This window comes from Emydura macquarii, unplaced genomic scaffold (assembly GCF_026122565.2).
Source record: "Emydura macquarii macquarii isolate MOO-44397 ecotype Brisbane River unplaced genomic scaffold, CSIRO-AGI_Emac_v2 contig_1451, whole genome shotgun sequence".
NCBI classification, from domain to species: Eukaryota; Metazoa; Chordata; order Testudines; family Chelidae; genus Emydura; species Emydura macquarii.
In genome coordinates, this window is record NW_027131588.1 from 4,632,501 (window position 1) to 4,654,617 (window position 22,117).

The window sequence follows — 22,117 nt, forward strand, 5'->3', positions numbered from 1 at the left end:
GGACAGATTTTTTTAATACATAAATTAAGAAACTGGAGAGTTTTAACCCAAGTCCAGTTCCCAAACAAGGAATATTCTTGTTTATTTTAAAAATGGAAATGTCATATATTTCCATTATAATTGTTAAAAAGTTAGCTTTACAAACAAGGGTATTTTAATTAAAAAAAATTCTTAACAAAACTATACAGTGTACAAATTACTGTCTACAAGGTAGGCGGTACATTAAGAAGATCCTCCGTTCTTCTCGCTACTTGCAGCTTCACAGATTCATTCACATATTTTCAATGGAGCTGCCCACCTGAACATCACCCCACAACTATATTGCTATAATTAATATTTTTGCCATGTCTTTATGTACAGTCTCCTTCACTGCCTTTTTTTTTTTCCCTTAGTCAAGCCTCATACGTTCATGTCACTCCAGGGGAAATACACTTCAGTGGCACAGCCATAAGGCGAGGGCTGCAAAGCGACTTAATAAAGGCAGAACAGTGCACATAGAACGGGGTGGCTTGATTTAGTCAGCATACACTTCCTGGTGAAGGAGGAGGCTAGAGACTGGATTTGAGTCTTCAATATTTTCTTAATCTTTTGACTTTTGAACTTAGAAAAAAAGAAAGAAAAGAAAGAAAAAAAAAAAAAAGAAAAGAAAAGGAAGTTTGGGTTTCTTTTAAAAACAGGCCTTTATATTAAAGAGGTAGGCAGAAAAACCCACAGAGTCGCTTAACTTTCTACTGAGGAAAATTCATTCACACAGAGCAAATTTGATTTTTAAAATAATAATAATAATAGTCTGTGTTTTTAAGCTTGATTTGTTCACGCAAAAGGTCAAAGATGCATGAAAAGTTCAGTTAAGAGCATCTGCCATCTACAAGGATAAGCATCATTTAAATTATTGCACTTTATAGTCTGAACTTGTCTTAGTTTCATCCTGCTGTGCTAGTCAAACTTTAAGGGGACATCTTACTGAATGGGATAATCAAATACAGTTCTCCAGCACATAACCCATGCTTCATAACCATTCATTATTAAGTGATGTGCTGAGAGAACAATATGTGGTTTATTTTAACAGGCCATAGCCTAAGGGATCCTCAAGGTGGTCTACTACATTTCAGTTATTCTTAACAGCCGCTTACTTAGTGAATGAATTCACTTACTATGGGGCTCAGAAAAAGAGCAACATAAAGTTGGTTTCATTTTTTAATTTAGCTAAATATAAATCTTGAGGATTTTTTATTTTCTACAGTTTCTCTCTGTTACTTTTTAGGCCTTTGCCTACACAGCTTTCTCATAACACGTCCCACTGATACGGCTCCAATGGAGATAGCCATGATGGAGAGCGCGCTAGTGAAGACAAGGTGCAGGCAGCTGCCAGTTTTTAACCATTGTTTCATCTGGACTTGCTCTGAGCAGCAAAATGCCAGCACCTAGTAGCCACTGGAGCTCTCAGCAGTGCTACCATTGTTAGAGCTGCATCCGAGTAGTAGATCAATGGTGGGAAATTTCAAGACAAACAGCTTAGTATAGAAGAAGCCTCTATGGGCTCAGTTATTCCACAGGGTGCTCAATGCTCAGCAGTCTATTTTCCCCTGTATTCACACCTAATAAATGGGTGTGCTTTGAAGGGAAAATGTCCCCAAAGTTGAGCTGTAAAGTGGAGTCCTTATGTACATAAGGTTTGCAGCATTAGGCCGACTAGTCTGTAAGATTTTACTTTACTCGAAATAAACTTTTATTTACATTGTAATCTAATTCCATTCAAGTTACAGTACAGAACTGCAACTTTCCATCTGACCTTTTGTATGGGAAGAAATTCTAAACCTCTTGGCATCTATTTGCTAAGGTAGATGCCTATAGTTCAGATGCTGTGTGTTAATAAACTAAAAAATACTTCGACATTGGTGAATACTCTTTTTTTCCCTGTCATTTAAATACAGTGCTCCAAATTTTCTGCTTGCATAATTCCTTTTCAGTCAACCGAAATCAACAGTCAGGCCAGCAAAGAATTTGGCCCAGTACGTGCATCTCATAGAAGAAAGTGTGTTTCCACATCATTCTAGCTAAAAACACCTTCTAAAAGTGTACATTTTGGGATATTATATCTTTGCCATGAATGAAAGAGACTCAGTCTCACTGTGGGTCTTGACCTCTCGAAATAAAAAAAGTAAAACAATTTCCTCAAGTCAAGTCTGCCTCCAACAGAATCTTTTTTTTTTTTTTTTTTTTTAAATCCAGAAATGAGTTCAGCTTGCACCCCAGGTGGGAAGTTAAAAAGAGGGAACCTATTTGAAAGTTTGTCACAGTAGGCAGAAGAGTCGCTTTGCAGCCCTTGCCTGGCTAAGGGTGCACTGCTTCACAGCTACACTGTAAAGTGTTAAAAATCCTCCCCACCCTCCCCAGAATATATATATATATGTATAAAAAAAAATCCCCTGTCCATCTCTCAGTACACAAAAGGACCTCATCACACTGCAGAAATAGCAGTACCCACTTTGGTCAATTAAAACAAACAAAAAAAGCATACATTATTCTTTTTTTTCTCTTTTAAATCTGTGTACTTACCTATAATAACCAATACAGCTAAAAGCACTACCTACATAGGCAAAACTTGGTATTGCATAATTCGTATAAATTTGAACCCCCCCTCCCCCCCGAAATATTAATTGGAAGATGAAAAACATGAAAGGTTAATAGAAAAAACACCAAAATACTGAAAATATTGCTGGTCGATTACAATTTTTAAGCAGCAACTATACACAGCCATGATATGCGTTATAAATGTGAGATAAAGGTATAACGGTCTAAAAAATCCATGATGTCACACTTTTTCCCCCCATCTGGAGTACAAAATATTTTGTCATAAAAATGGTAAAGATTTAAAATGATAATAAATGCAGCAAAACAAGTAAAATGATGTCACTTTTTTTTTTTTTTTTTTTTGTTTAAAGATTTCAAGGCAAGGCACGTAATGTGGACATTATAACTTCGTGCAAATTAGGATTACTGGAAAGAGTATTTTTAATCAATTAATTAATTAGTTTTAAGAGACATAGAGGCAAAATGTGTCTGCCCATGCATGTTACTGTTCTGTCAATATGAGAAATGTGTTGAACAAGGCTAATTTCTGAAAGCACCATGCAAGTTTTGAGCACCCTGTGATTAGACTTTTTTTCAGAGAGAGTGCACATTTAAATATATTTTACCCCCCCCCACACACACACACCCTACTATTCCCAGTTTGTAAACTGTAAGCTTTGCCTTTGTGACATGGATTTGCCTCTCTCTTTGTCTCTAAGATGAAGATTTTATAGAACTTTACATACACCCTATGGGTTCTTGATGCAACCAGTTAACTTTAAATAAATAAATCCTACCCCTCCATGGAGGCAGCAGCTAAACCAACGTAAGTGCTGTGTTTCCATTAATTTCTTCTTTGCAATGACATGATTTGTCTCAATTTAATGCCCTCAAAAACTGAGGGGAAAATAAATTTGCTCAAAGTAATTTTAAATTCTTCTTCTTCTTCTTCTTTTTTTAAATCCCCTCAATTTAGAGTCCAAGGGCTGAAGGACTTATAATGATGTTCCCCTTTAGATATAATTTTTAAATTGCACTTGCCTCTGTAAGTATTTCTTTAGTGGGTAAAAAGGTAAATTATTTTTTTACTGTTGAAAGAGGAGATAACACTTTTACCTACATAGAGGCATTTCTTCCATAGAGCCTGTGTTCATAGTGAGTTTGAAAATTCCAAACTAGGCAACACACTAGAAAAGGCTGGGTTATGGGCCAAAGTTTAATAAATCTGTACTGACAACTAAAGGCTACAGAGCTTTTTTTTTTTTTTAATTTTTTTTTTTAACTTTTAGAAATCAGCGTGTTGAGAAAATGGTTGGCTCACAGCCCTTGTCCTTTTGCAGCTCTGTTGCTGCCTCCTAGCCTTTGTTTTGTGAGATAACCAGGAATAGTGATCCCATGCGTAAACAAGAATACTAAACCAATAAAACTAGCTTATCATGCAAATATTAAGGCATCTAGAAAGTCAGTTAAAATATATCGTCAGAGACAGAACATCTAATTCCCAGTGGACTTCATATAACAAAGGCTACTTAGCAGGGGCTGCATTCTACCCATCAGTGAAATATCATCGACCCTTTTTATGTCATTACAGTTTCAACCTTAAGGGAATTAGTGATTGTAAATGCTGCAATTGCTGGTCTATTTTTTTTCTTTCTTCAGTTTCATTTTTTGTCCTGTTTTCCTTTCTTTTTTATTTTTCTTTTGTTTCATTTTCCCTCAGTTGCTTGTTTCTGCTTGAAGGAAAGGCTCTCCAATTATGTTCAAACCATAATTCTGGACGTTTGTCGGCAGGATTGGTGTCCTGTTTGATACTTGAAAAGGGACCAAGCTAGCCCAGGTACCAGGACTGTTGGGGGAGGGAGAGAGAAAGAGAGAGAACAAAATAAAGATTAAGAATATTGCAACAATAAAAACATAATAAATCTGATTAAGAATCAGATTAGTATTCATTATAAATAGTACTATTTAAGATCAATTAAGATGGTAAATTTGTGAAAGTCACTTGAGTTTCTAGTGTATACAATTTCCTTTGCAAAAATATAACTCAACTGCAAGACAAAAGTAAATGTGTTGATATCAATTGCACTAGTGTTATTGTAATCATACACTAAATAGCCTGTTTATTTCATGAGAGCCAAGACAAGTTACAGAGGCAAGTTTCTGGAGTAGGTGCAAAATACTTCATTATAGGAACTCATACGAAACTCTGGCTCTGATTTTAAGAACCAGTCAATCCGTTATAGTGTACATGTTATATTACTTATTACAAGAACACAAAATACACATTTACTGTATAATATAAATCTCTTCTGTGATTTAATAAATCTTCTGTCCCCTCTATCACACAAGCTCAATCCCTCTCTCTCCATTATATGATGTGCCTGTGAGGTGCATGAGTCCAATATGGAGCAGACTCTGCTGAAGAAGAAATGGTTTTAGCTGTAATGCATGAAGACATACATTTTTCAGACATTTTCAAAAGTAGAGGGCATATCTTATTCCAGTTCTATGGCAACAGCTAAGCAACTTATGCCCACTATACAAATACTTACTGTCACGTGCAGAAATTACTACCATGGGTAGGTCCACTGAAGTCACAGTGGGGTAACATTTTCAAAATGCTTAAGTGACTTAGAAACCTACGTCCCATACTCAAAAGTTTGGGTATCAAACTAAGGAATCTAAGTCCCATTAACTTTCAAATTTTTACCAAGTAGTAACTATCAGTAATAAGCACTACACCCAGTAGCAAAGCATTTGCAAGATCAGGTCTTTATTCATTCTAGGTCAGATTTCCAAAAGTGTACAGTGCTGACAATTGGGGCCAGATTTTCAAAAAAGCCCTTTGGAAAGACCTGAGCTTTTTGAAGATCCAGTCTTTTTTATTTAGGTGCTTAACAGGAAGCTAATAAATGATGAGTTCTTTGGAAAGATTGGCCATATATTGTTCAGCAAAGATAAGCATGATAAGAGAGAGACCATTATATCAAATGGAAACGTACATTCTGGGCCAGATTGTGAAAATGTGTAAGCAGTAAATGTATACCTAGGGTATTGCATCAAATGTACTCCAAAATCCAGTGACTATGTGCACACTATATATTTGCATACTCATGTACCCATTTGGCATCTGTCTATCCAAGTGCACACACATCTAATGAACACACGTATATCTGATACGTACTTTTCGTGCAAAATATTTGCATATGCTTAACTTTGAAATCTGATGCCCATATTATGTTTTTGTGAGGGAATGAGGGAAGCAAGAACGATTTTTTCCTTCCATTTCTTTGATCATCCCTTTATGATCTTGTTTCCCCAAATACATGCATATGCATGGCTAGTGCTAATGTGAGATAGGAGTATACATCAAGATGGAAATAGACTCCCTTTATCTATCTTACAATGTATACAGAATAATTAAGATTATATGTGGTAGTTTTGTGCAATGTTTTCAACTGCTGCTGTGCAAATATAGAAGAGTATAATAATTTTGAAAAGTCCGTTGAACATGTTCCTTGGGTAATTAATACTATGGTGAAAAGTAGCCTTTTCCCTTTACTCAAATATTTTCTTCTTCATCTTTTTAATCTAGTTCATTTGGAAGTAGATGTCTGTGTAATATAGAAACCAAGGCTAGCATTTCTAAATCTGTGATTCTGATGTGAGCTACATGTGTTCGGCATCTCTAAAAATCAGACCACATGTATTTAGATGCCTAACTTTACACAACCAAGTTTGAAACTTTTGGCCTAAATTCACACTCTTGCTCTCTTTGCAACCCATGGGAGCAAAATTGCCTGCCTCAGTGAATTATATGGATCATGATCACCTTGAGATTTATGTAATAATGTCTATAGAAACAATATCACCCAATGGCTTTTTCAAAATGCACATATCCTTGAATGCTAATGTGCATCCCACTAGAAACCTGCCCTCAAGTGTGGCTATTTTTCACATGAGTTTTTAGATCTTGCAAATCTAGTAAAACTTTATGATCATCTTAAATTTCCTACTTCCTCAAAAACATTTCTGTGAACTTTGGTGAATTCAATGTTTTATTGTTGTTTGCCTAAGAGAGAATTTTTTTTCATTGTTATTCAAAAATAGAGATAGTTGTACAATAAATCTTAAAACATGCACAAAGAGTTAAATCCATTTATACATGAAAGATTTGCCCAATATGATCTGATGAAAAGGATTATGGTTCCACAAAAAATATTCCATACCAAGATCTCATGTAAGAGGCTTAATTGTTTCAACATATCTCTCTTCATCTTCCTTTACTATTTGTGTTCAACAATGCATTTTTATTCGTTATCCCATTTTAATATGAGCACTGTTAAAATGCATTATTAGGTGATAGCTAGTAAAAACAACCAAAATGATTCCCTGCTGATCAGTGTATGGGAAACTGTAATAATAGAAAATTGCAATAAATAAATAAAAACATCTTAAAGAGAGACTGCCCAGGATTTATGTCTTAGCCACTTAAAACACAAGAGTAACTAAAAGAATGTAAATTCTGTGGCAGATTCATCATGGGATTAGAAATGTAAATAATTTGCATTGCAAAAAAGAAGTCCAGATAAACTGCTTACAGGTTATCTTTTTGGAGAATTCACAATATGCTTTAGCGGCTGGAAGTTGATCTGGCTTTTCTTTTTTAAGTTGATAACCTCCTAATGCCTATAGTGTATGAAAGACAGAAATTTATGCTGATAAAGAACAAATTACTATTTGTAGCAGCTTTCTTACACAGAGGAGACACTGATCTTTATTTTCTTTGGAAAATGTTCAATAAAAATAAATTGCAGTAAGTGACTAATAGGACTGTTGTTGCAGTATGACTAACAAATTTAATTTAGATGTTTATTTAAACCTTTCAAACCTCCCATCTTACATTATGACCATGTCACAAAAGCAGTGTGCAATATATTTGTCAATACTGTTTATGAATCCTTGGGGAAGAATAAATCTCATATGTTAACACTATGCAGATCCCATATGAGTTGTATAAGCCTCTTACTACCAGTATGTAGGTTACGTTAACAATTATAAGACAGACTGTTCTTCTGGTGTCTAGTTCAAACTCTTAGGGATAATAGTGACAATAATTTAACAAAAGGCAAAACATTTCAGTCCAATTGTATACAAGTGCTTTGATTAGAAATGGAATCACAGCTTAGGTGTCTGATATTTTTTTTTTATCTAAAGTGAATTCCTGGGTAGCGGCTAGTTCTTCTCCCTGGCAATGCAGGATGGTCCCTACAGTCTTTTCCCGCAATCTATCCTGCTCCCAAGGATTGGCACTTCCAGATGAATGGTTTCTAGAGTTTGCAGAACTAGTGGTGCATTTAAGGAACAATACTTATGAAAATTCAATTTGATATAATGATGTTTCTTAGGGCAGACTTGTCCTACCATTTATAAATGGTCAATTTCAAGAATAAGAAAATATACAGGAAAGGAAAAGGAATTAAGGCAAAATGGTGGAAATAAGTATGGGGCCTAGCACAATGGAGCCCCAATCCAGATTGGTGCCTGTGAGTGCAGCATAATACAAATAATATTAATCAGAGTATTAAATCACCATTAACTCAGGCTCTTTTAAGCTACAAGAATAAAGATATTGGTGTCTGTCTTTCACATTTTGAAACTTCATTGCACTTTTACACTTCTTACAGTAAAATGTCTGGTAAATGTAATGAATTTTCAACCACCTCTTGTGGGTCAGACACTTGTGGTTGAAAGCACAGATGGCAATTCAGTTCAAGATATGTGCCAAACAGACAGTTCTGGAGATCAAAATCTTCTGTTTATCCACAGAACAGGCACAGACTGGATAGAAGTTCTCTGCAATGCTCAGACACCGTCCCTTAACCATGATTTGGAAGGTACTTCTGTGAGAGTAAGAAAGTTCAGTCTTCACACCCATTACATCCTTGGCTTTTCTGAAGAGATTCCTAACAAAAGTGCCAAGTAGAGCTAATTGTAGATCAAATTCTGCCTCGTCCTTATATGGGTAGCAATGGTGTAAAGAGCACAGATAACTTTCCCCTTCATCCCACTACTGTGTGATCTGTTTAAAGAGCCAGGCAGAATTGCAATCCCTGACCTCAGGAAACCACAGGGTGCCCAAGAAGGGTAGGGAGGAGGCAGGCAAAAGCTGTGCTCATCACACAACAGGCAGATGAGTTGGCTGAGTGTGTGGAAGGTAGTGGGCTGCATGCTATGGAGAGTTGTAGTAGAAGGTATGTTCCCGCTATGGCCCCAAATGGCAGCTCTCTATGATAGAATGTCTCCTGGTGCTCCCCCTGGGACAGAGCAGCTCCACACTGTCCTTACTATGCAATCTGACTAGAAGTTATAATTGAGCCCTGTGCTGGTAGGTTTTGTGACATGAATAATTGCCCGCTAGATAAGGGGATGAGCTACAAACTCGTTCCATGCAGTGTTATTTGTAGCCATGTTGCTCGCAGGATATTAGAGAATTACTATCTAACAGTCCAATTGTATTAGACAGACAATCTAATGCCTTAGATATTAGGTAACATCTTTTATTGGACCAACTTCTCTTGGTGAAAGAGACAAGCTTTCTAGCTTACATAGAGCTCTTCCTCAGGTCTGGGAAAGGTACTCAGAGTGTCACAGCTAAATACAAAGTGGAACAGATTGTTTAGCATAAGTAGTTAACACATATTTCACATATTGTATATATATTTCACATATACAAATTTCTTGTTGTAGAGAGAGTTTAATGAATGAGTGATGGTTGCTGATGTTTTGGTGGAAATGTATGAGGGAGTTTAGGTGTCTGTCCAATGAAAATATGAATGAAAATATCAATGATGCATCTCAAAAAAACCTGATGTCAGCCTCCAACACAAAAACAAAATGGGAAACCAACTACAACAATTCCATCACCCACAGAACGCCACCTCCAGGAGAAACCATGGCACCAGGACCCACCATATGGACCCTACATGACACTCCAACATCATCAATTTGTCAAGACTCCCCCTAATCAGAGCTGAATTATATATACTCTCCAAGGGACTGAACTAATCCCCTACTAAGAACCTGATACCACACTAACATGTGTAGAACTAGAAGAGTTCTTCTGCCGCCTTTTATTTTCTGAGACACATCAATGATATTTTCATCCCAGGTGTCCAAAATCCACAGATCACCACACCTACCTTCATAGATCCAGTAATACAAGCACACCAAGAAATCTATTATTTACAACTGGGCACTCAGTTACCACAGAATACGTTCCAAGGAAAAAGTCCAGGATGTACACCGTAACACACTTAAAACCACCTTCACTAAACAAGGACACTCCACCACGGAAGGGGATCGTGTCATGGAACTGGCCACTCAAACACCCTGAGAAAACCTGCTTCAATGCAGAAATAAAGCCCCCTCTGACTATACGCCGCTAGTTGTCACCTGCCACCCAACACTGGAACCCATATGGGTTATCATCAAATAATTAAAACCCATACTTGATGGAGACCACTTCCTGATGGATACCTTTCCTGAATCCCCACTTCTGGCCTTCAAACAGCCCCCCAACCTCTACAAGCTCATCATCAGAAGCAAACTCCACACAGACCAGGACACGCCAACTCAGAACAGAACCAGACCGTGCCAGAACAACAGATGCAAAACCTGCTGATATATCTTCATTACTATGATGATCAACACCCACCACAATACGTCTTTCAAGATCCATAGATCCCACAAATGCTATAGCATGTCGTGTACCTCATCCAGTGCACTATCTGCCCCAATCACAACTATGTGAGTGAAATGAGACAATTGCTACGCTCTCAAATGAACTCAAGCAGAAAAATGATAAAAGAAAAAACACCATATCACCCATGGGTGCTGTGACGGGGCCAGCCCTGATGGCTATAGGAAGGTGTGGGAAGGCATATATATCAGCCCCAGGCTTAGCAAATCCCTGTTCCCTGGGTAACACAGCCAGGGTTACTCCAGGTTAATTGGGGCACCTGAAGCCACTTAGGGAGCTGGCCACAGCAGGTAAAAGCCTCTGTTTCAGGCAGGCAGTGGCAGCTGAGAGGGAGTTGAGTAGAGGAGCGGAGCAGAGCTCCTACATGGTTTGGAGCTAGTGTGAGTGTTGCGAGAGCACCCAGCCATGGGAGTTAAGAAGGAGCCCATCCAGGCAAGACCAGGGGATGCTGGCTCCAAAGAGCCTGAAGGAGGACCACAAGCGGGGGGGCTGCAGACAAGCGACCCAGGGAAGGTAGTTGCCCCTGGATTAAGCTGTTTGAGGCTACTCCTCGCAGGGTCCCTGGGTCAGGACCCGGGGTAGAGGGCAGGACTGGGCCTCCCGCCCCCCTGCTCCCACCCAGCCACACCACCGGCATAGCCGAAGGGAGCGCAGACCCATGGGGCCAAACAGGCCCACCTTGCCACCACTGGTGTAAGGAGTGGGATTTTGTGCGCAGTGGCTAGAGAGAGAGAAGAAGAAGAAGGAACAAAAACAAAAAACAAAACAAAACAAAAACCCTGCCATAATGGAGGATGTAGTCAAGGCACTTATACAAGCTACGGCGGCCCAGCAGGAGACCACCTGGGCTCAGATAACCACCCAGCAGGAATCAGTGTGGCTCCAGCAAGAAACCAACCAGTTGCTGATCAGCCAGGCCAACTAGGACCTGGCCCTCTTGTGAGAAGTGGTGGCCCATCTGAAGATCCTGACCTCCCACACTCCTGAACCGGATGGGATGCGAACACTACGGGCCACTAGCTATCTGCAGATGATGACAGCGGAGGATGATGTGGAGGCGTACCTCCTCACCTTTGAGAGGGTTGCCACCTGTGAGGCTTGGCCCCAGGCCCAGTGGGCTGGTATTCTCGCCCCGTTTGTATGGAGAAGCCCAAAAGGCCTATTATGACCTGCCTGCAGTAGCTGCAGCAGACTATCACCAGTTAAAGACCGAGATCCTGGCTCGGGCGGGAGTAACAACAGCTGTGCAGGCCCAGAGATACCATGACTGGAGGTACCAGGAGGGCAAGGCTCCGCGGTCACAACTATTCAATCTGGCCCATCTCACACAGAAGTGGCTGCAGCCGGAGATCCACCAGCCAGAGAAGGTCCTTGAGATTCTCGTTATTGACTGGTACATGAAGGGGCTACCGCCAGACCTCCGCGCTTGGGTAGGCCAGAATGATCCGTCTTCCTATGACGAACTAATTACCCTAGTAGAGAGACGGGTAACAGCTAGAGGTCTTACCCGACCCATCAAAGAGGACTTTCCCCAGATCAAAAGGCCTACCCCAGTTCCTCGGATACGGAGACCCGAGAACCCAGGGAAGACCAGGCGGAAGATGAGGGAAACGGAGGGCTCACTGGAGGCCACCAAAGGACAGGGTGATGTGGGCAGGAAGTACCGGGTCATACCCCTTAGCCCAAAGGATAAAAGGGTGCCTAGGGCCTCCTACCGATGCTATGCACGTGGGGAGTGGGGACACATAGCTGCCCAATGCCCCAATGTGGAGGAACCCATGAAATGTAACCTGAGGACCTGGGCAGACTCCTGCAGCCTAATCCACCTCGTGGGGTTCACCCTAACCCCACATAGGTATACAAGGCCTGTGAAGCTAAACGGAGTTAAGACCCTGGCCCTGGTGGACTCTGGGAGCGCCATTACACTCATTTCTGGGAATTTGTAAAGTGCAGCCAATTGACACAGGCTAAATGCACAGGGGTAACTTGCATTCATGGGGCTGTTAGTTACTATCCAACCGTCCCAGTGGATCTCAAGGTTCCGGGAGGTGTCACCAGGGTGACAGCAGGAGTGGTTCCTAGGCTTCCGTATCCAGTACTCATAGGAAGAGTTTTCCCAGTGTTTGGAACCCTACTTCCCCCGGAGGGGTCAGGGGAAGGGGAGGGCCTTGAAGCTAATGGAATAGCCTCCTCAGATGAGCACCCCCTGATGCTCTCCGAGATTGCTGAGGATCTGTTCCCGGCCCCAGTGAAGGGCCCAAAGACCAGGGATGAAAGGAGGGCAGCCAAGGCGTTGGGTACAAGGATATTGGCCCAGAGTTTGAAGCCAGCCATAGTAGGCAGGCAGACCTGGGCCGCAGCTAGAGAAGCTGCCCTGAGAGAGGAAGGGCCTGAAGCGGACCCCGAACCATATCGCATCAAACCAGAAGCAGAGGTGGAAATGGGTCCCTTGGAGCTTGGACAGCCCAGACCGACACGAGAGAACTTCGGCCAAGATCAGGCTGAAGACCCAAGATATGTCAGTGCCAGAAGAGACGTGGCAGAGATAGATGGAGTGCCTGTGGAGGGGAAAACTCGGGGTCCAGGGCCGTATTTTATGATAAAGGGGGATTTGCTGAAATGAACGGAGAGAAGGTGCTCCAGCTCCTGGTGCCCCAGAAGCACCAAAGAGCTGTGCTGAACTTGGCCCACAGCCATTTCTTTGGAGGGCACTTGGGGATAGAAAAACCCTGGCCTGAATCTTAAGGAAGTTCTTTTGGCCGGGCATACATGAGGAGGTTCGGCGCTACTGTGCCACATGCCCTGAATACCGGCTACACAGCCCCCAGCCCCATTTAAGCGTCCCTTTAGTGCCCCTTTCCATCATCGAAATCCCGTTTGAACAGACTGTCATGGATCTAGTGGGTCCCTTGGAGAAAACGACTCGAGGCCACCAACACATACTCGTCGTCCTTGACTACACCACCAGGTACCCGGAAGCTGTCCCCTTGCGGAATACCACCTCTAAGGTAATTGCAAACGAGCTTGTGAAGATTTTCACCCGCATGAGGCTACCTAAGGAAATATTAACAGACCAAGGGACCCCATTCATGTCAAAACTAAGGAAGGACTTGTGCACTCTCCTACGTGTGCGAGCCCTATGCACTTCGGTCTACCATCCTCAGACAGACAGCCTGGTAGAAAGATTCAATAGGACCCTCAAGGCCATGATAAAGAAGGTGGTGAGCCGAGACAGAAAGGACTGGGATGTCTTGTTGCCATACCTTATGTTTGCCATCCAGGAGGTTCCTCAGACCTCCACAGGATTCTTTCCCTTTGAACTACTATACAGACGTCACCCCCGGGGCATCTTGGACATAGCCAAGGAAACTTGGGAGGAGGGGCCCACACCCGGGAAGAACGTAATTGATCATGTACTCCAGATGAGGGACTGGATAGCCCGAGTCACCTCCATTATATGGGAACATTTGGAAAAAAACCAGCGGGCCCAGCAGGTCCACTATAACCATCAAGCCACGGTGCAACGATCTCAGCTGGGGGACCAGGTAATGATACTAGTCCCCACCGCCGAAAGCAAGCTGTTGGCCCAGTGGCAGGGGCCCTATGAAGTGGTTGAGCCCATACGGCAACCAGGGCGTCGCAAACAAGAACAGATCTACCACATCAACTTATTAAAGCCCTGGAAGGCCCGGGAAGCATGTGTGGCCTTAATCCAGGACATAGAACACCTTGAACAAGTGAAGATATCCCCGGACCTAACACCAAACCAGAAGGCTGAGGTGTCCGAAATGGTAGCCCGAAACCAGGATGTCTTCACAACTAGGCCAGAACGAACAACGGAGGTTCTTCACCACATTATCACAAACTCCGAAGCCAGGGTTATGATGAGGCCCTACCGAATACCTGAGGCCAAGAGAGAGAAAATTAGGGCTGAGGTCAGGAAAATGTTGGAGCTGGGGATCATAGAAGAATCCCATAGTCAGTGGTCTAGCCCAATCGTGCTAGTGCCTAAAATTGACGGCACTACGAGGTTCTGCAACGACTTTCGCCAGCTCAACGAGGTTTCTCAGTTTGACACATACCCCATGCCCCGGATAGATGAGCTCGTGGATTGACTGGGCAGGGCTCGGTTCTTAACTACCCTTGATCTGACCAAGAGATATTGGCAGGTCCCTCTAGCCAAAGAGGCAAAGGAAAAGACCGCGTTCTCTACACCAGATTGGTTGTTCCAATATACTGTCCTCCCCTTTGGACTACATGGGGCCCCAGCTACCTTCCAGTGTCTAATGGATAAGCTGCTGCGTCCCCATGCCGACTATGCAGCCGCATATCTGGACGACATAGTCATTCACACCCCAGACTGGGAAACCCACCTAAGGAAGGTAGAAGGGGTATTGAACACCCTGAGGCAGGCCAGCCTCACCGCAAATCCCACCAAGTGTGCCATAGGTCTAGCTGAGGCTCGATACTTCGGATACATCGTAGGGAGGGGTGTGGTGAGACCCCAATTAAATAAGCTGGAAGCTATCCAGAATTGGCCCCGGCCTAACCGGAAGAAGCAGGTCCGAGCATTTTTAGGTGTGGTGGGGTACTATCGGCGATTCATCCCGCATTTTGTCTCCACAGCCAGCCCCCTGACGGACCTGATAAAGGCCCGGGGCCCAGAGATGGTATGATGGACCACTGCAGCCAAAGAAGCCTTTACAGACTTACAGACAGTCCTCTGCAGTGACCCCATACTCCTCACCCCCGACTTTACAAAAGAATTCATCCTGCAGACCGATGCCTCTGAGGTGGGCTTGGGTGCGGTCCTATCGCAGATGGCGGGAGACGAGGAACACCCAGTAATGTACCTCAGCAGAAAACTCCTCCTGACGGAACGGAGGTATGCAGTTGTAGAAAGGGAGTGCCTCGCTGTCAAGTGGGCTATGGAAGCGCTCCGCTACCACCTGCTGGGGAGCCACTTTACCCTCGTGACTGATCACGCTCCCCTCCAGTGGATGCACCGGAACAGGGAGAAAAATGCACGGGTAACCAGGTGGTTCTTGTCCCTCAAACCTTTCTGGTTCACCATACAACACCGGGCGGACAGTCACCACGGGCATGCCGATGGCCTGTCCCGGGTGCACTGTATGACATCCCAAGTTGCCCAACCCAGTGGGTTTGAGCGGGGGGGAGGACGTGTGACGGGGCCAGCCCTGACGGCTATAGGAAGGTGCGGAAAGGCATATATATCAGCCCCAGGCTTAGCAAATCCGTTCCCTGGGTAACACAGCCAGGGTTACTCCAGGTTAATTGGGGCACCTGAAGCCACTTAGGGAGCTGGCCACAGCAGGTAAAAAGCCTCTGTTTCAGGCAGGCAGTGGCAGCTGAGAGGGAGTTGAGTAGAGGAGCGGAGCAGAGCGGAGCAGAACTGCTACATGGCTTGGAGCTAGTGTGGGTGTTGCAAGATCATCCAGCCACAGGAGTTAAGAAGGAGCCCATCCAGGCAAGACCAGGGGACACTGGCCCCAAAGAGCCTGAAGGAGGACCACAAGCAGGGGGGGCTGCAGACAAGCGACCCAGGGAAGGTAATAGTCCCTGGACTGAGCTGTTTGAGGCTACTCCTCTGGGTCGGGGCCCGGGTAGAGGGCGGGACCGGGCCTCCCCCCCCCACTCCCACCCAGCCACACCACCAGCATATATGAAGGGAGCGCAGACCCATGGGGCCAAACAGGACCACTTCACCACAGTGCACACTTTCCACAAAGTGATCTCTCCATATCTGATCTCTCAGTCCTCATCCTCAAAGGAAACCTGAACTACATCTTCAAAAGATGAGTCTGGGAACTTAAATTCTTAGCCTTTCTTGACACTAAAAATCATGGACTGAATAGAGACACTGGATTTATGGCTTATTTCAACAATCTATAACCCATTAACACTCCTCCGCCAATGGCTGGAGAGGTGTTAGTGGGCCACTTTACATTGAATAGTCCTTTGAAATATGGTGAACTACTTATTTTAAACAATGTGTTCCACCTTGTATTTAGCTGTGACATTCAAAGTACATTTCCCAGTCCTGAAGAAGAGCTCTGTGTAAGATGGAAAGCTTGTCTCTCTCACCAACAGAAGTTGGTCTAGTAAAAGATATTACCTCACCCACCATGTCTTTCTATATGCATTCCACATAAGTTTCTAAACAAGGTTACAAAATAAGCACCTATCAGATAATAGTTTTCAGTTACATACCTAGATTCTAACCAGCACCATTGTGAGGAGAGTCTCCGAATCCCACTACCAACCCCCTGAACCATTATCCTTCCACAAAAATTTTACTAGTCACAGCAGTGGTCTTTTCTGATCACAACTAGACTGTCCAATAATAGAGGTGTACTACAGCCATCATTTCTTTGTTCACAAACATCATAAAATAGCAAAGACAGTCTACAACTGTCTTACAGGGTTAATATTCTCCATTACAGTTTTCACATGTTAATTCAATCAAGATTTTGCCCATGATTTTCTTTTAAAGATACTAAGTGCTCTTTCAAGAATCTCTGATTAAATATTACTGGAATTGACCACAAGCAGTACAGTATTTATATACAGTCCACTGTGGAGGTTACATTAATATGAGGAGAGTAATAAACAAATTACTCAGTGCACTAAAGAATAAATCTAATCAAGACTTGCACCAATATGAAGTTAAGTCTCCAGCAGTTAATACTTCTGTGGTAAAAGCTTTAAAAGTTTCTGACATGCATACTTTCTGATCTGAAAACCTCCCTCTTAAAAAGTACTCCTAAAATAATAATTTCCAGTTGCAGCCTTACCACCTTTTGCTGTGATCATATCAGCTCTCACAAGCTAAACATGGTCAGGCTAGATCAGTACTTTGGGTAAAAGAGCTAGGAACACCTTGATGCTGAAGAATGCGGTGTTGATGACTTAGTAGGTGGTGCTTCTGAGTTCCAGAGTTCGTAGTGAACCAATGCCCCAATACAGCAATAGAGGGCACTGAACTGCTTGAAAATGCTCTTTCAGTTGAGACCTGAAACTAAAGTTCTGACCACTTGCGGACACTATGTTCATACGACACTTTGCAGGAGTAGTGGTGTTAACCCTGGTGTCCTGGCTAAATCCCAATTTGGGTATTTCTGCCTATATTAATTCCCCCTTGAGTTTCTCGAGTATGGTATTTCCTGTCAATCTCTGCCCTAAACAGGTGTGTGCAGAGTTGATGCGTGCATTTAAACAACTGCCACATTATACCTCGGAAGTGGGCATTTATTTAAAAAGATACTACATTACGTATATCTCAATTTCGGAAGCTTTTTAATCTTGAGTTGGTCAGAAATCATCCTTTCCATCTAGCAGATGGAGGAGAAAATTCCACTGATCATTGCCCAGAGGAAGTGGAGGCAAGGGAGTTCTGCTTCTATGGCATTGTTTCTTCTGTCCATGAACCTGAAGGAGTTTCTCTTACTTTCACCACAGAAAGTCCTCAGCAACACTAGTTCAGAATGAGATTTTGGTGCACACCCACTCTGTGCTGTGGAACCTAACTAGGTTGGGGGAGGAGGAGATGCCAAGGACAACAACCAGCTGGAGAGCCAGCTGCCATGAAGCTGAGGTATTGGGAGTGGGGATTCCTGGAGGCAGTGAAGAGGGCACAGGGTTCCTAGCACACACGAAAATACATGGGTCTTGGGGGTCCCTGCGCTAGGGATGGTAGGTAGAGGAAGTAAACAAAGGAGCTCTAAGAGTCCTTCACAAAACACACATGAATGTTTTGCACAGGATGATTTGATTCTTTTATGTGAGCTAATCCTCTAAGAAAAAAGGATTCTGTAGTTTCAGGTAAACTATTCAGGTAAATATTAGGCCACATAAATAAATAACAAGAAAACAGGAAAATTCCACTTAACCATAAAAATTTGCAATGCAGCAAAGGAAAGGTTAACTGAAGGACTGTATTTCAGCACCCAGACTGGCTATTCTTGTTCTCTAACGTGACGCCAACTCTCTTTTTCAAAATGTTCAATAGAAATAGTTTTTTTAAAAACTTAATCACAACAGCATTTTATACTTCTTTTCTTCTTCCACAACTTACTTTATAATTTAAAACAGTAATTTATTAAATGTCATGTGTTAGCACTTTGGTAAATACAATTAGGAGTTTGTTTAGTAAACACAACACTAAATGCAAGGGAACATCTTGTTTGCTGGGGGGAAAAAGTGCAGTTTTATTGCTTCAAGTGAAACAACTTGAGACAAAATGGCTAGTAGGTAAAATTCCAGTGTCATCAAGGAGTTAAAGGTGCAGTTTACACTTGGGAATTTTCTGTAACATGCTCCTCCTTCCCTAAGACTGCTGCCAAAAATCATCTGACAGGAAACGTAAGATTAAGTTTGTCCTACCTAACTGAACAAAGAATGCTCAGAACAGGCAACCAGTTTACTGCAGAGCGGGAACTTTCCTAATCCTGCTGGAATCTGCAGAGCCACTCAGAAAATATCCCTGGAAAAGTTGTTTTCTTTACTCTAACATCTTGTCTCTAGATCAACTTATTTTGGTTGCACTGCAGATCTTGCTGCTTCTCCCATAAAGGTTAACTTAAAGCTCCAAACATAATCATGTGGAAAATGGACATTATTGATTCCTATGGTCTATTGTTCCCCCATTCTAAATCCCTGAAGTTCAAGTTCAATCTGGAATTACATCATGTCTGGTTTCTCCTGGTTACCAGACGGCTTGAGACGTGACCACAGCTACAGAAAAAACAAACAGCCTTCTTCACGCTTCGGCTCCCCTATCGATTCAAACATAAACTTTTTTTCTTTCTCTCAAGTATGCTTCAAGTATGGAGCATGGTTAATTTAGAGATTAAGTTCCAAATTAGATTATCTAATGGCATCTTAATGGATTGCTGACCCATTTCCTGTGGGATGGCAGCATGCAAGTCTGGCTGGAATACAATTAATTTCTTAGGAAGTGTTCTGAAGATGTTTGCCTAGATGGAAAGGAAACATAATGTTCTGTACATCTTTCTTTATTACAGAGTTGGGTGAAACTATAGGAGATAGCGATATAAGTTAATAAAGACGAGAAATTCTTGCATTTGTCTGCTATGAATACTTTTATCACCAGAAGATTTTCACTTCTTTGTTTTTAGTTTCAAAAGTTGAGTTTGTACTTTTATCCCAAACAAATACGTACAGTGGAAATAAAAAAAATCCTTGATCTAACAGGTGTGTGTTGTCCAAATGTGTTAACTTTTTTTAATGCAACAATTAACCATAGAAACACTTAGTGATAACTTAGTTGTTAGTGATTTTGTACGTTCACTAGATACTAACAGACACAAGATATTGTGGTATGGAAAAGATTCTAAGCAATTTCCACTTCCCCTCCCACTCCCCCCACGAACTGGAGATTATTCCATTCAACTGCCTTATCTGCATTATTATCACAGCCCCAGAGTAGTGCTAGGGGCAAAGAGAGTACTGCTTAAAAAAATGAACATTTTGAACACCCCTACAGCTAACGCTGAAAAGGAAATTCAGCACTCTGAGAATAAAGCTCCCCTCAGGAGCTTCAGGAACAAACCAGCTGTTGTACTGTACTTATGTGTCAAGATAACAAACTGAAAGCAGGAAATGCTAACCTAGTGCATTTGCAGGGGTAGTGTGTAAATGTAATGTTAAAGTAACAGTTAACCCTTAAGAGCAGCAGTTTTTTAAATATAAATTACAGTAGTTCAGAATAATAGGAAAATTAACAACATCCGTGATAAAATGTACATTTTACCACTAGTGGTTTGTTTATAGTTTGTGAAAGGCTTACTGGTAAATATTCAAATTTAGTATATGAAGGCCTAATCCTGCATCCCTTTGTATCACACTGGAGTCAATATGACTATACATTTGGATTAATAATGGCTATTGGATCAGGCGCTCAGTCCATATGTTTCACAGAGTCCCTCTCTCACTCACTCATGGGTTTTACTTACATACCTTTTTAGTTTACTGTGCAGCGCTTGAAACTATATTTTCCAACTTGATTCTAACTATTTTTATAGTTACCTCAGCAATGATCTGAATGAGATTTATTTAGATAAGTTCTAAAAATTATCTTCAGGTGTACAGCAAAAGGAAAAAAAAATAACTATAGGGTCCTGATTCAGTGAAGAACTTATGCATGTGCTTAATTTTAAGCATTAGATCAGTGGAATTACTCATGCTTAACTTTAAGCATGTGCTTAAATGATTTACTGAACTGAGGTCCTAAAGTTCAATGGAACAAAATCATCATATAGACAGTAAATAGATAATAAAAATGTAGGCAATCATGGTACCAGGTGCAAAACAAAATTACTTCCAACTATTATACTAAAAACCTGTTTTTGCTTATTATTGAGGGTGTTGAACAGATGTTTTAAGTAAACTTCTCCTTCACTAACACCAATATATTTATTTTAACCAACTGAAGTATAGATCTAAGTTTGTATATAACTATCCATACACAACTACTCTGCTTTTTAAAAAATGTGCGCGCTGATGACAAGTTTCTTATTTTGTATAACTCATGTTTCTCTTTGTCTATTGATTTTAGAAATTAATGTTTTTGAAAAATATATGTTACTACTCCTTCAGAAATTATATCAGGCTTGTAGTTTTACTAGAAAATAAATTAAAAGTAGGTTTTAAAATCCACAGATCATTTAGCAGTTTGGCATGATTGGCAGCCAGTGATAAGATGAAGTACACAAAAAGAACAAGCATAGGGACCATATCATCTCTCACCCTCTCAGAGGGTGGTCCTCCTCAAGTTGGGGGCAGGGAAGGTCACTGACAGTGCAGCATGGAGCAAACTTTCAGTTTGGTCACTTCCATCACCTGATCTATGCGCATACAGAAAAGCTCATTTTCAGGCACTGCCAACCCTTCGACTTGAGTGCATAGAAATATTCAACAAAACATCTAAAAAATCAGTGAACCAGAACATATTAGTTGTTGCAACTTAAAACAATCATGAAACCTTTCTATAAAAAGTCACTCTACTGACTATCAAAATGAGTATTACAGATTTGGAGGAACTGTGGTTCAAACAAGTTTGTGGGAGAAAACGTTTCAGTTTTCCTTTTTAACAAGGAAATATTGCTTTACCCAACGTTCATAAAGGATTTATTGCTCAGAGGTTTCTTTCTTGAAATGTTATAAAGACTTTATCAAGAAAACTGCCCATTTGTTAAGGTATCTCCCATTTATGCTTTTATGTCCTCTTTTTTCATAGATGTTTGAAAAGAGTATCCGTATCCCAAAGGCTACATTTTGTGATTATCTCCCTCTCTTTCCTTTTAGCAACTCACATTCAAGGAGCACATGTGGTAGGCATGAAAACTGAAGTCCACAATACACTGGGCCAGATGCTCAGTTTATCTAAATTGGCATAGCTCCACTCAAGTCAATAATACTACATTGTTTTACACCATCTGCGGATCAGGCCCAGTCACTAGCTCATAAATTGCAAGTTCTTGTCCAGTCTAGTCTCCTATTAAGGTATTGAGAAAGTTACATACTTTTGGGGGGAGAATAAGTTACTCTCTGTGCTACAGTAGATCAATTTGGATTCATTCTTGATAGAAGGGATAAAAACTGTACCAATTATCAAATGATGGGGATTTATAACGTGAATCACAGTCCTCAAGGAATTGAGGTGAACCCACTAACTTAACTTTCCATTCATTGTACACCATTTGATTTCTGATGTGGAAAACTGTCCTTCTGGCCACCTTG

The 22,117-nt window shown here is 41.6% G+C and overlaps 1 protein-coding gene across 5 annotated transcripts in view; it reads right to left on the minus strand.

Annotated features, from left to right (window-relative positions):
- The window catches only part of NFIB (nuclear factor I B), a 219,707-nt gene that overhangs the window by 2,281 nt on the left and 195,309 nt on the right, over window positions 1-22,117 (minus strand). For all 5 annotated transcript variants that reach the window (XM_067553103.1, XM_067553107.1, XM_067553104.1 and 2 more), the window contains one exon: window positions 1-4,420. This exon is cut by the window's left edge and continues 2,281 nt beyond it. In XM_067553103.1, coding sequence (XP_067409204.1) covers window positions 4,291-4,420 — 130 coding nt within the window. In that variant the 3' untranslated portion in view covers window positions 1-4,290. The remainder of the gene's footprint in view (window positions 4,421-22,117) is intronic.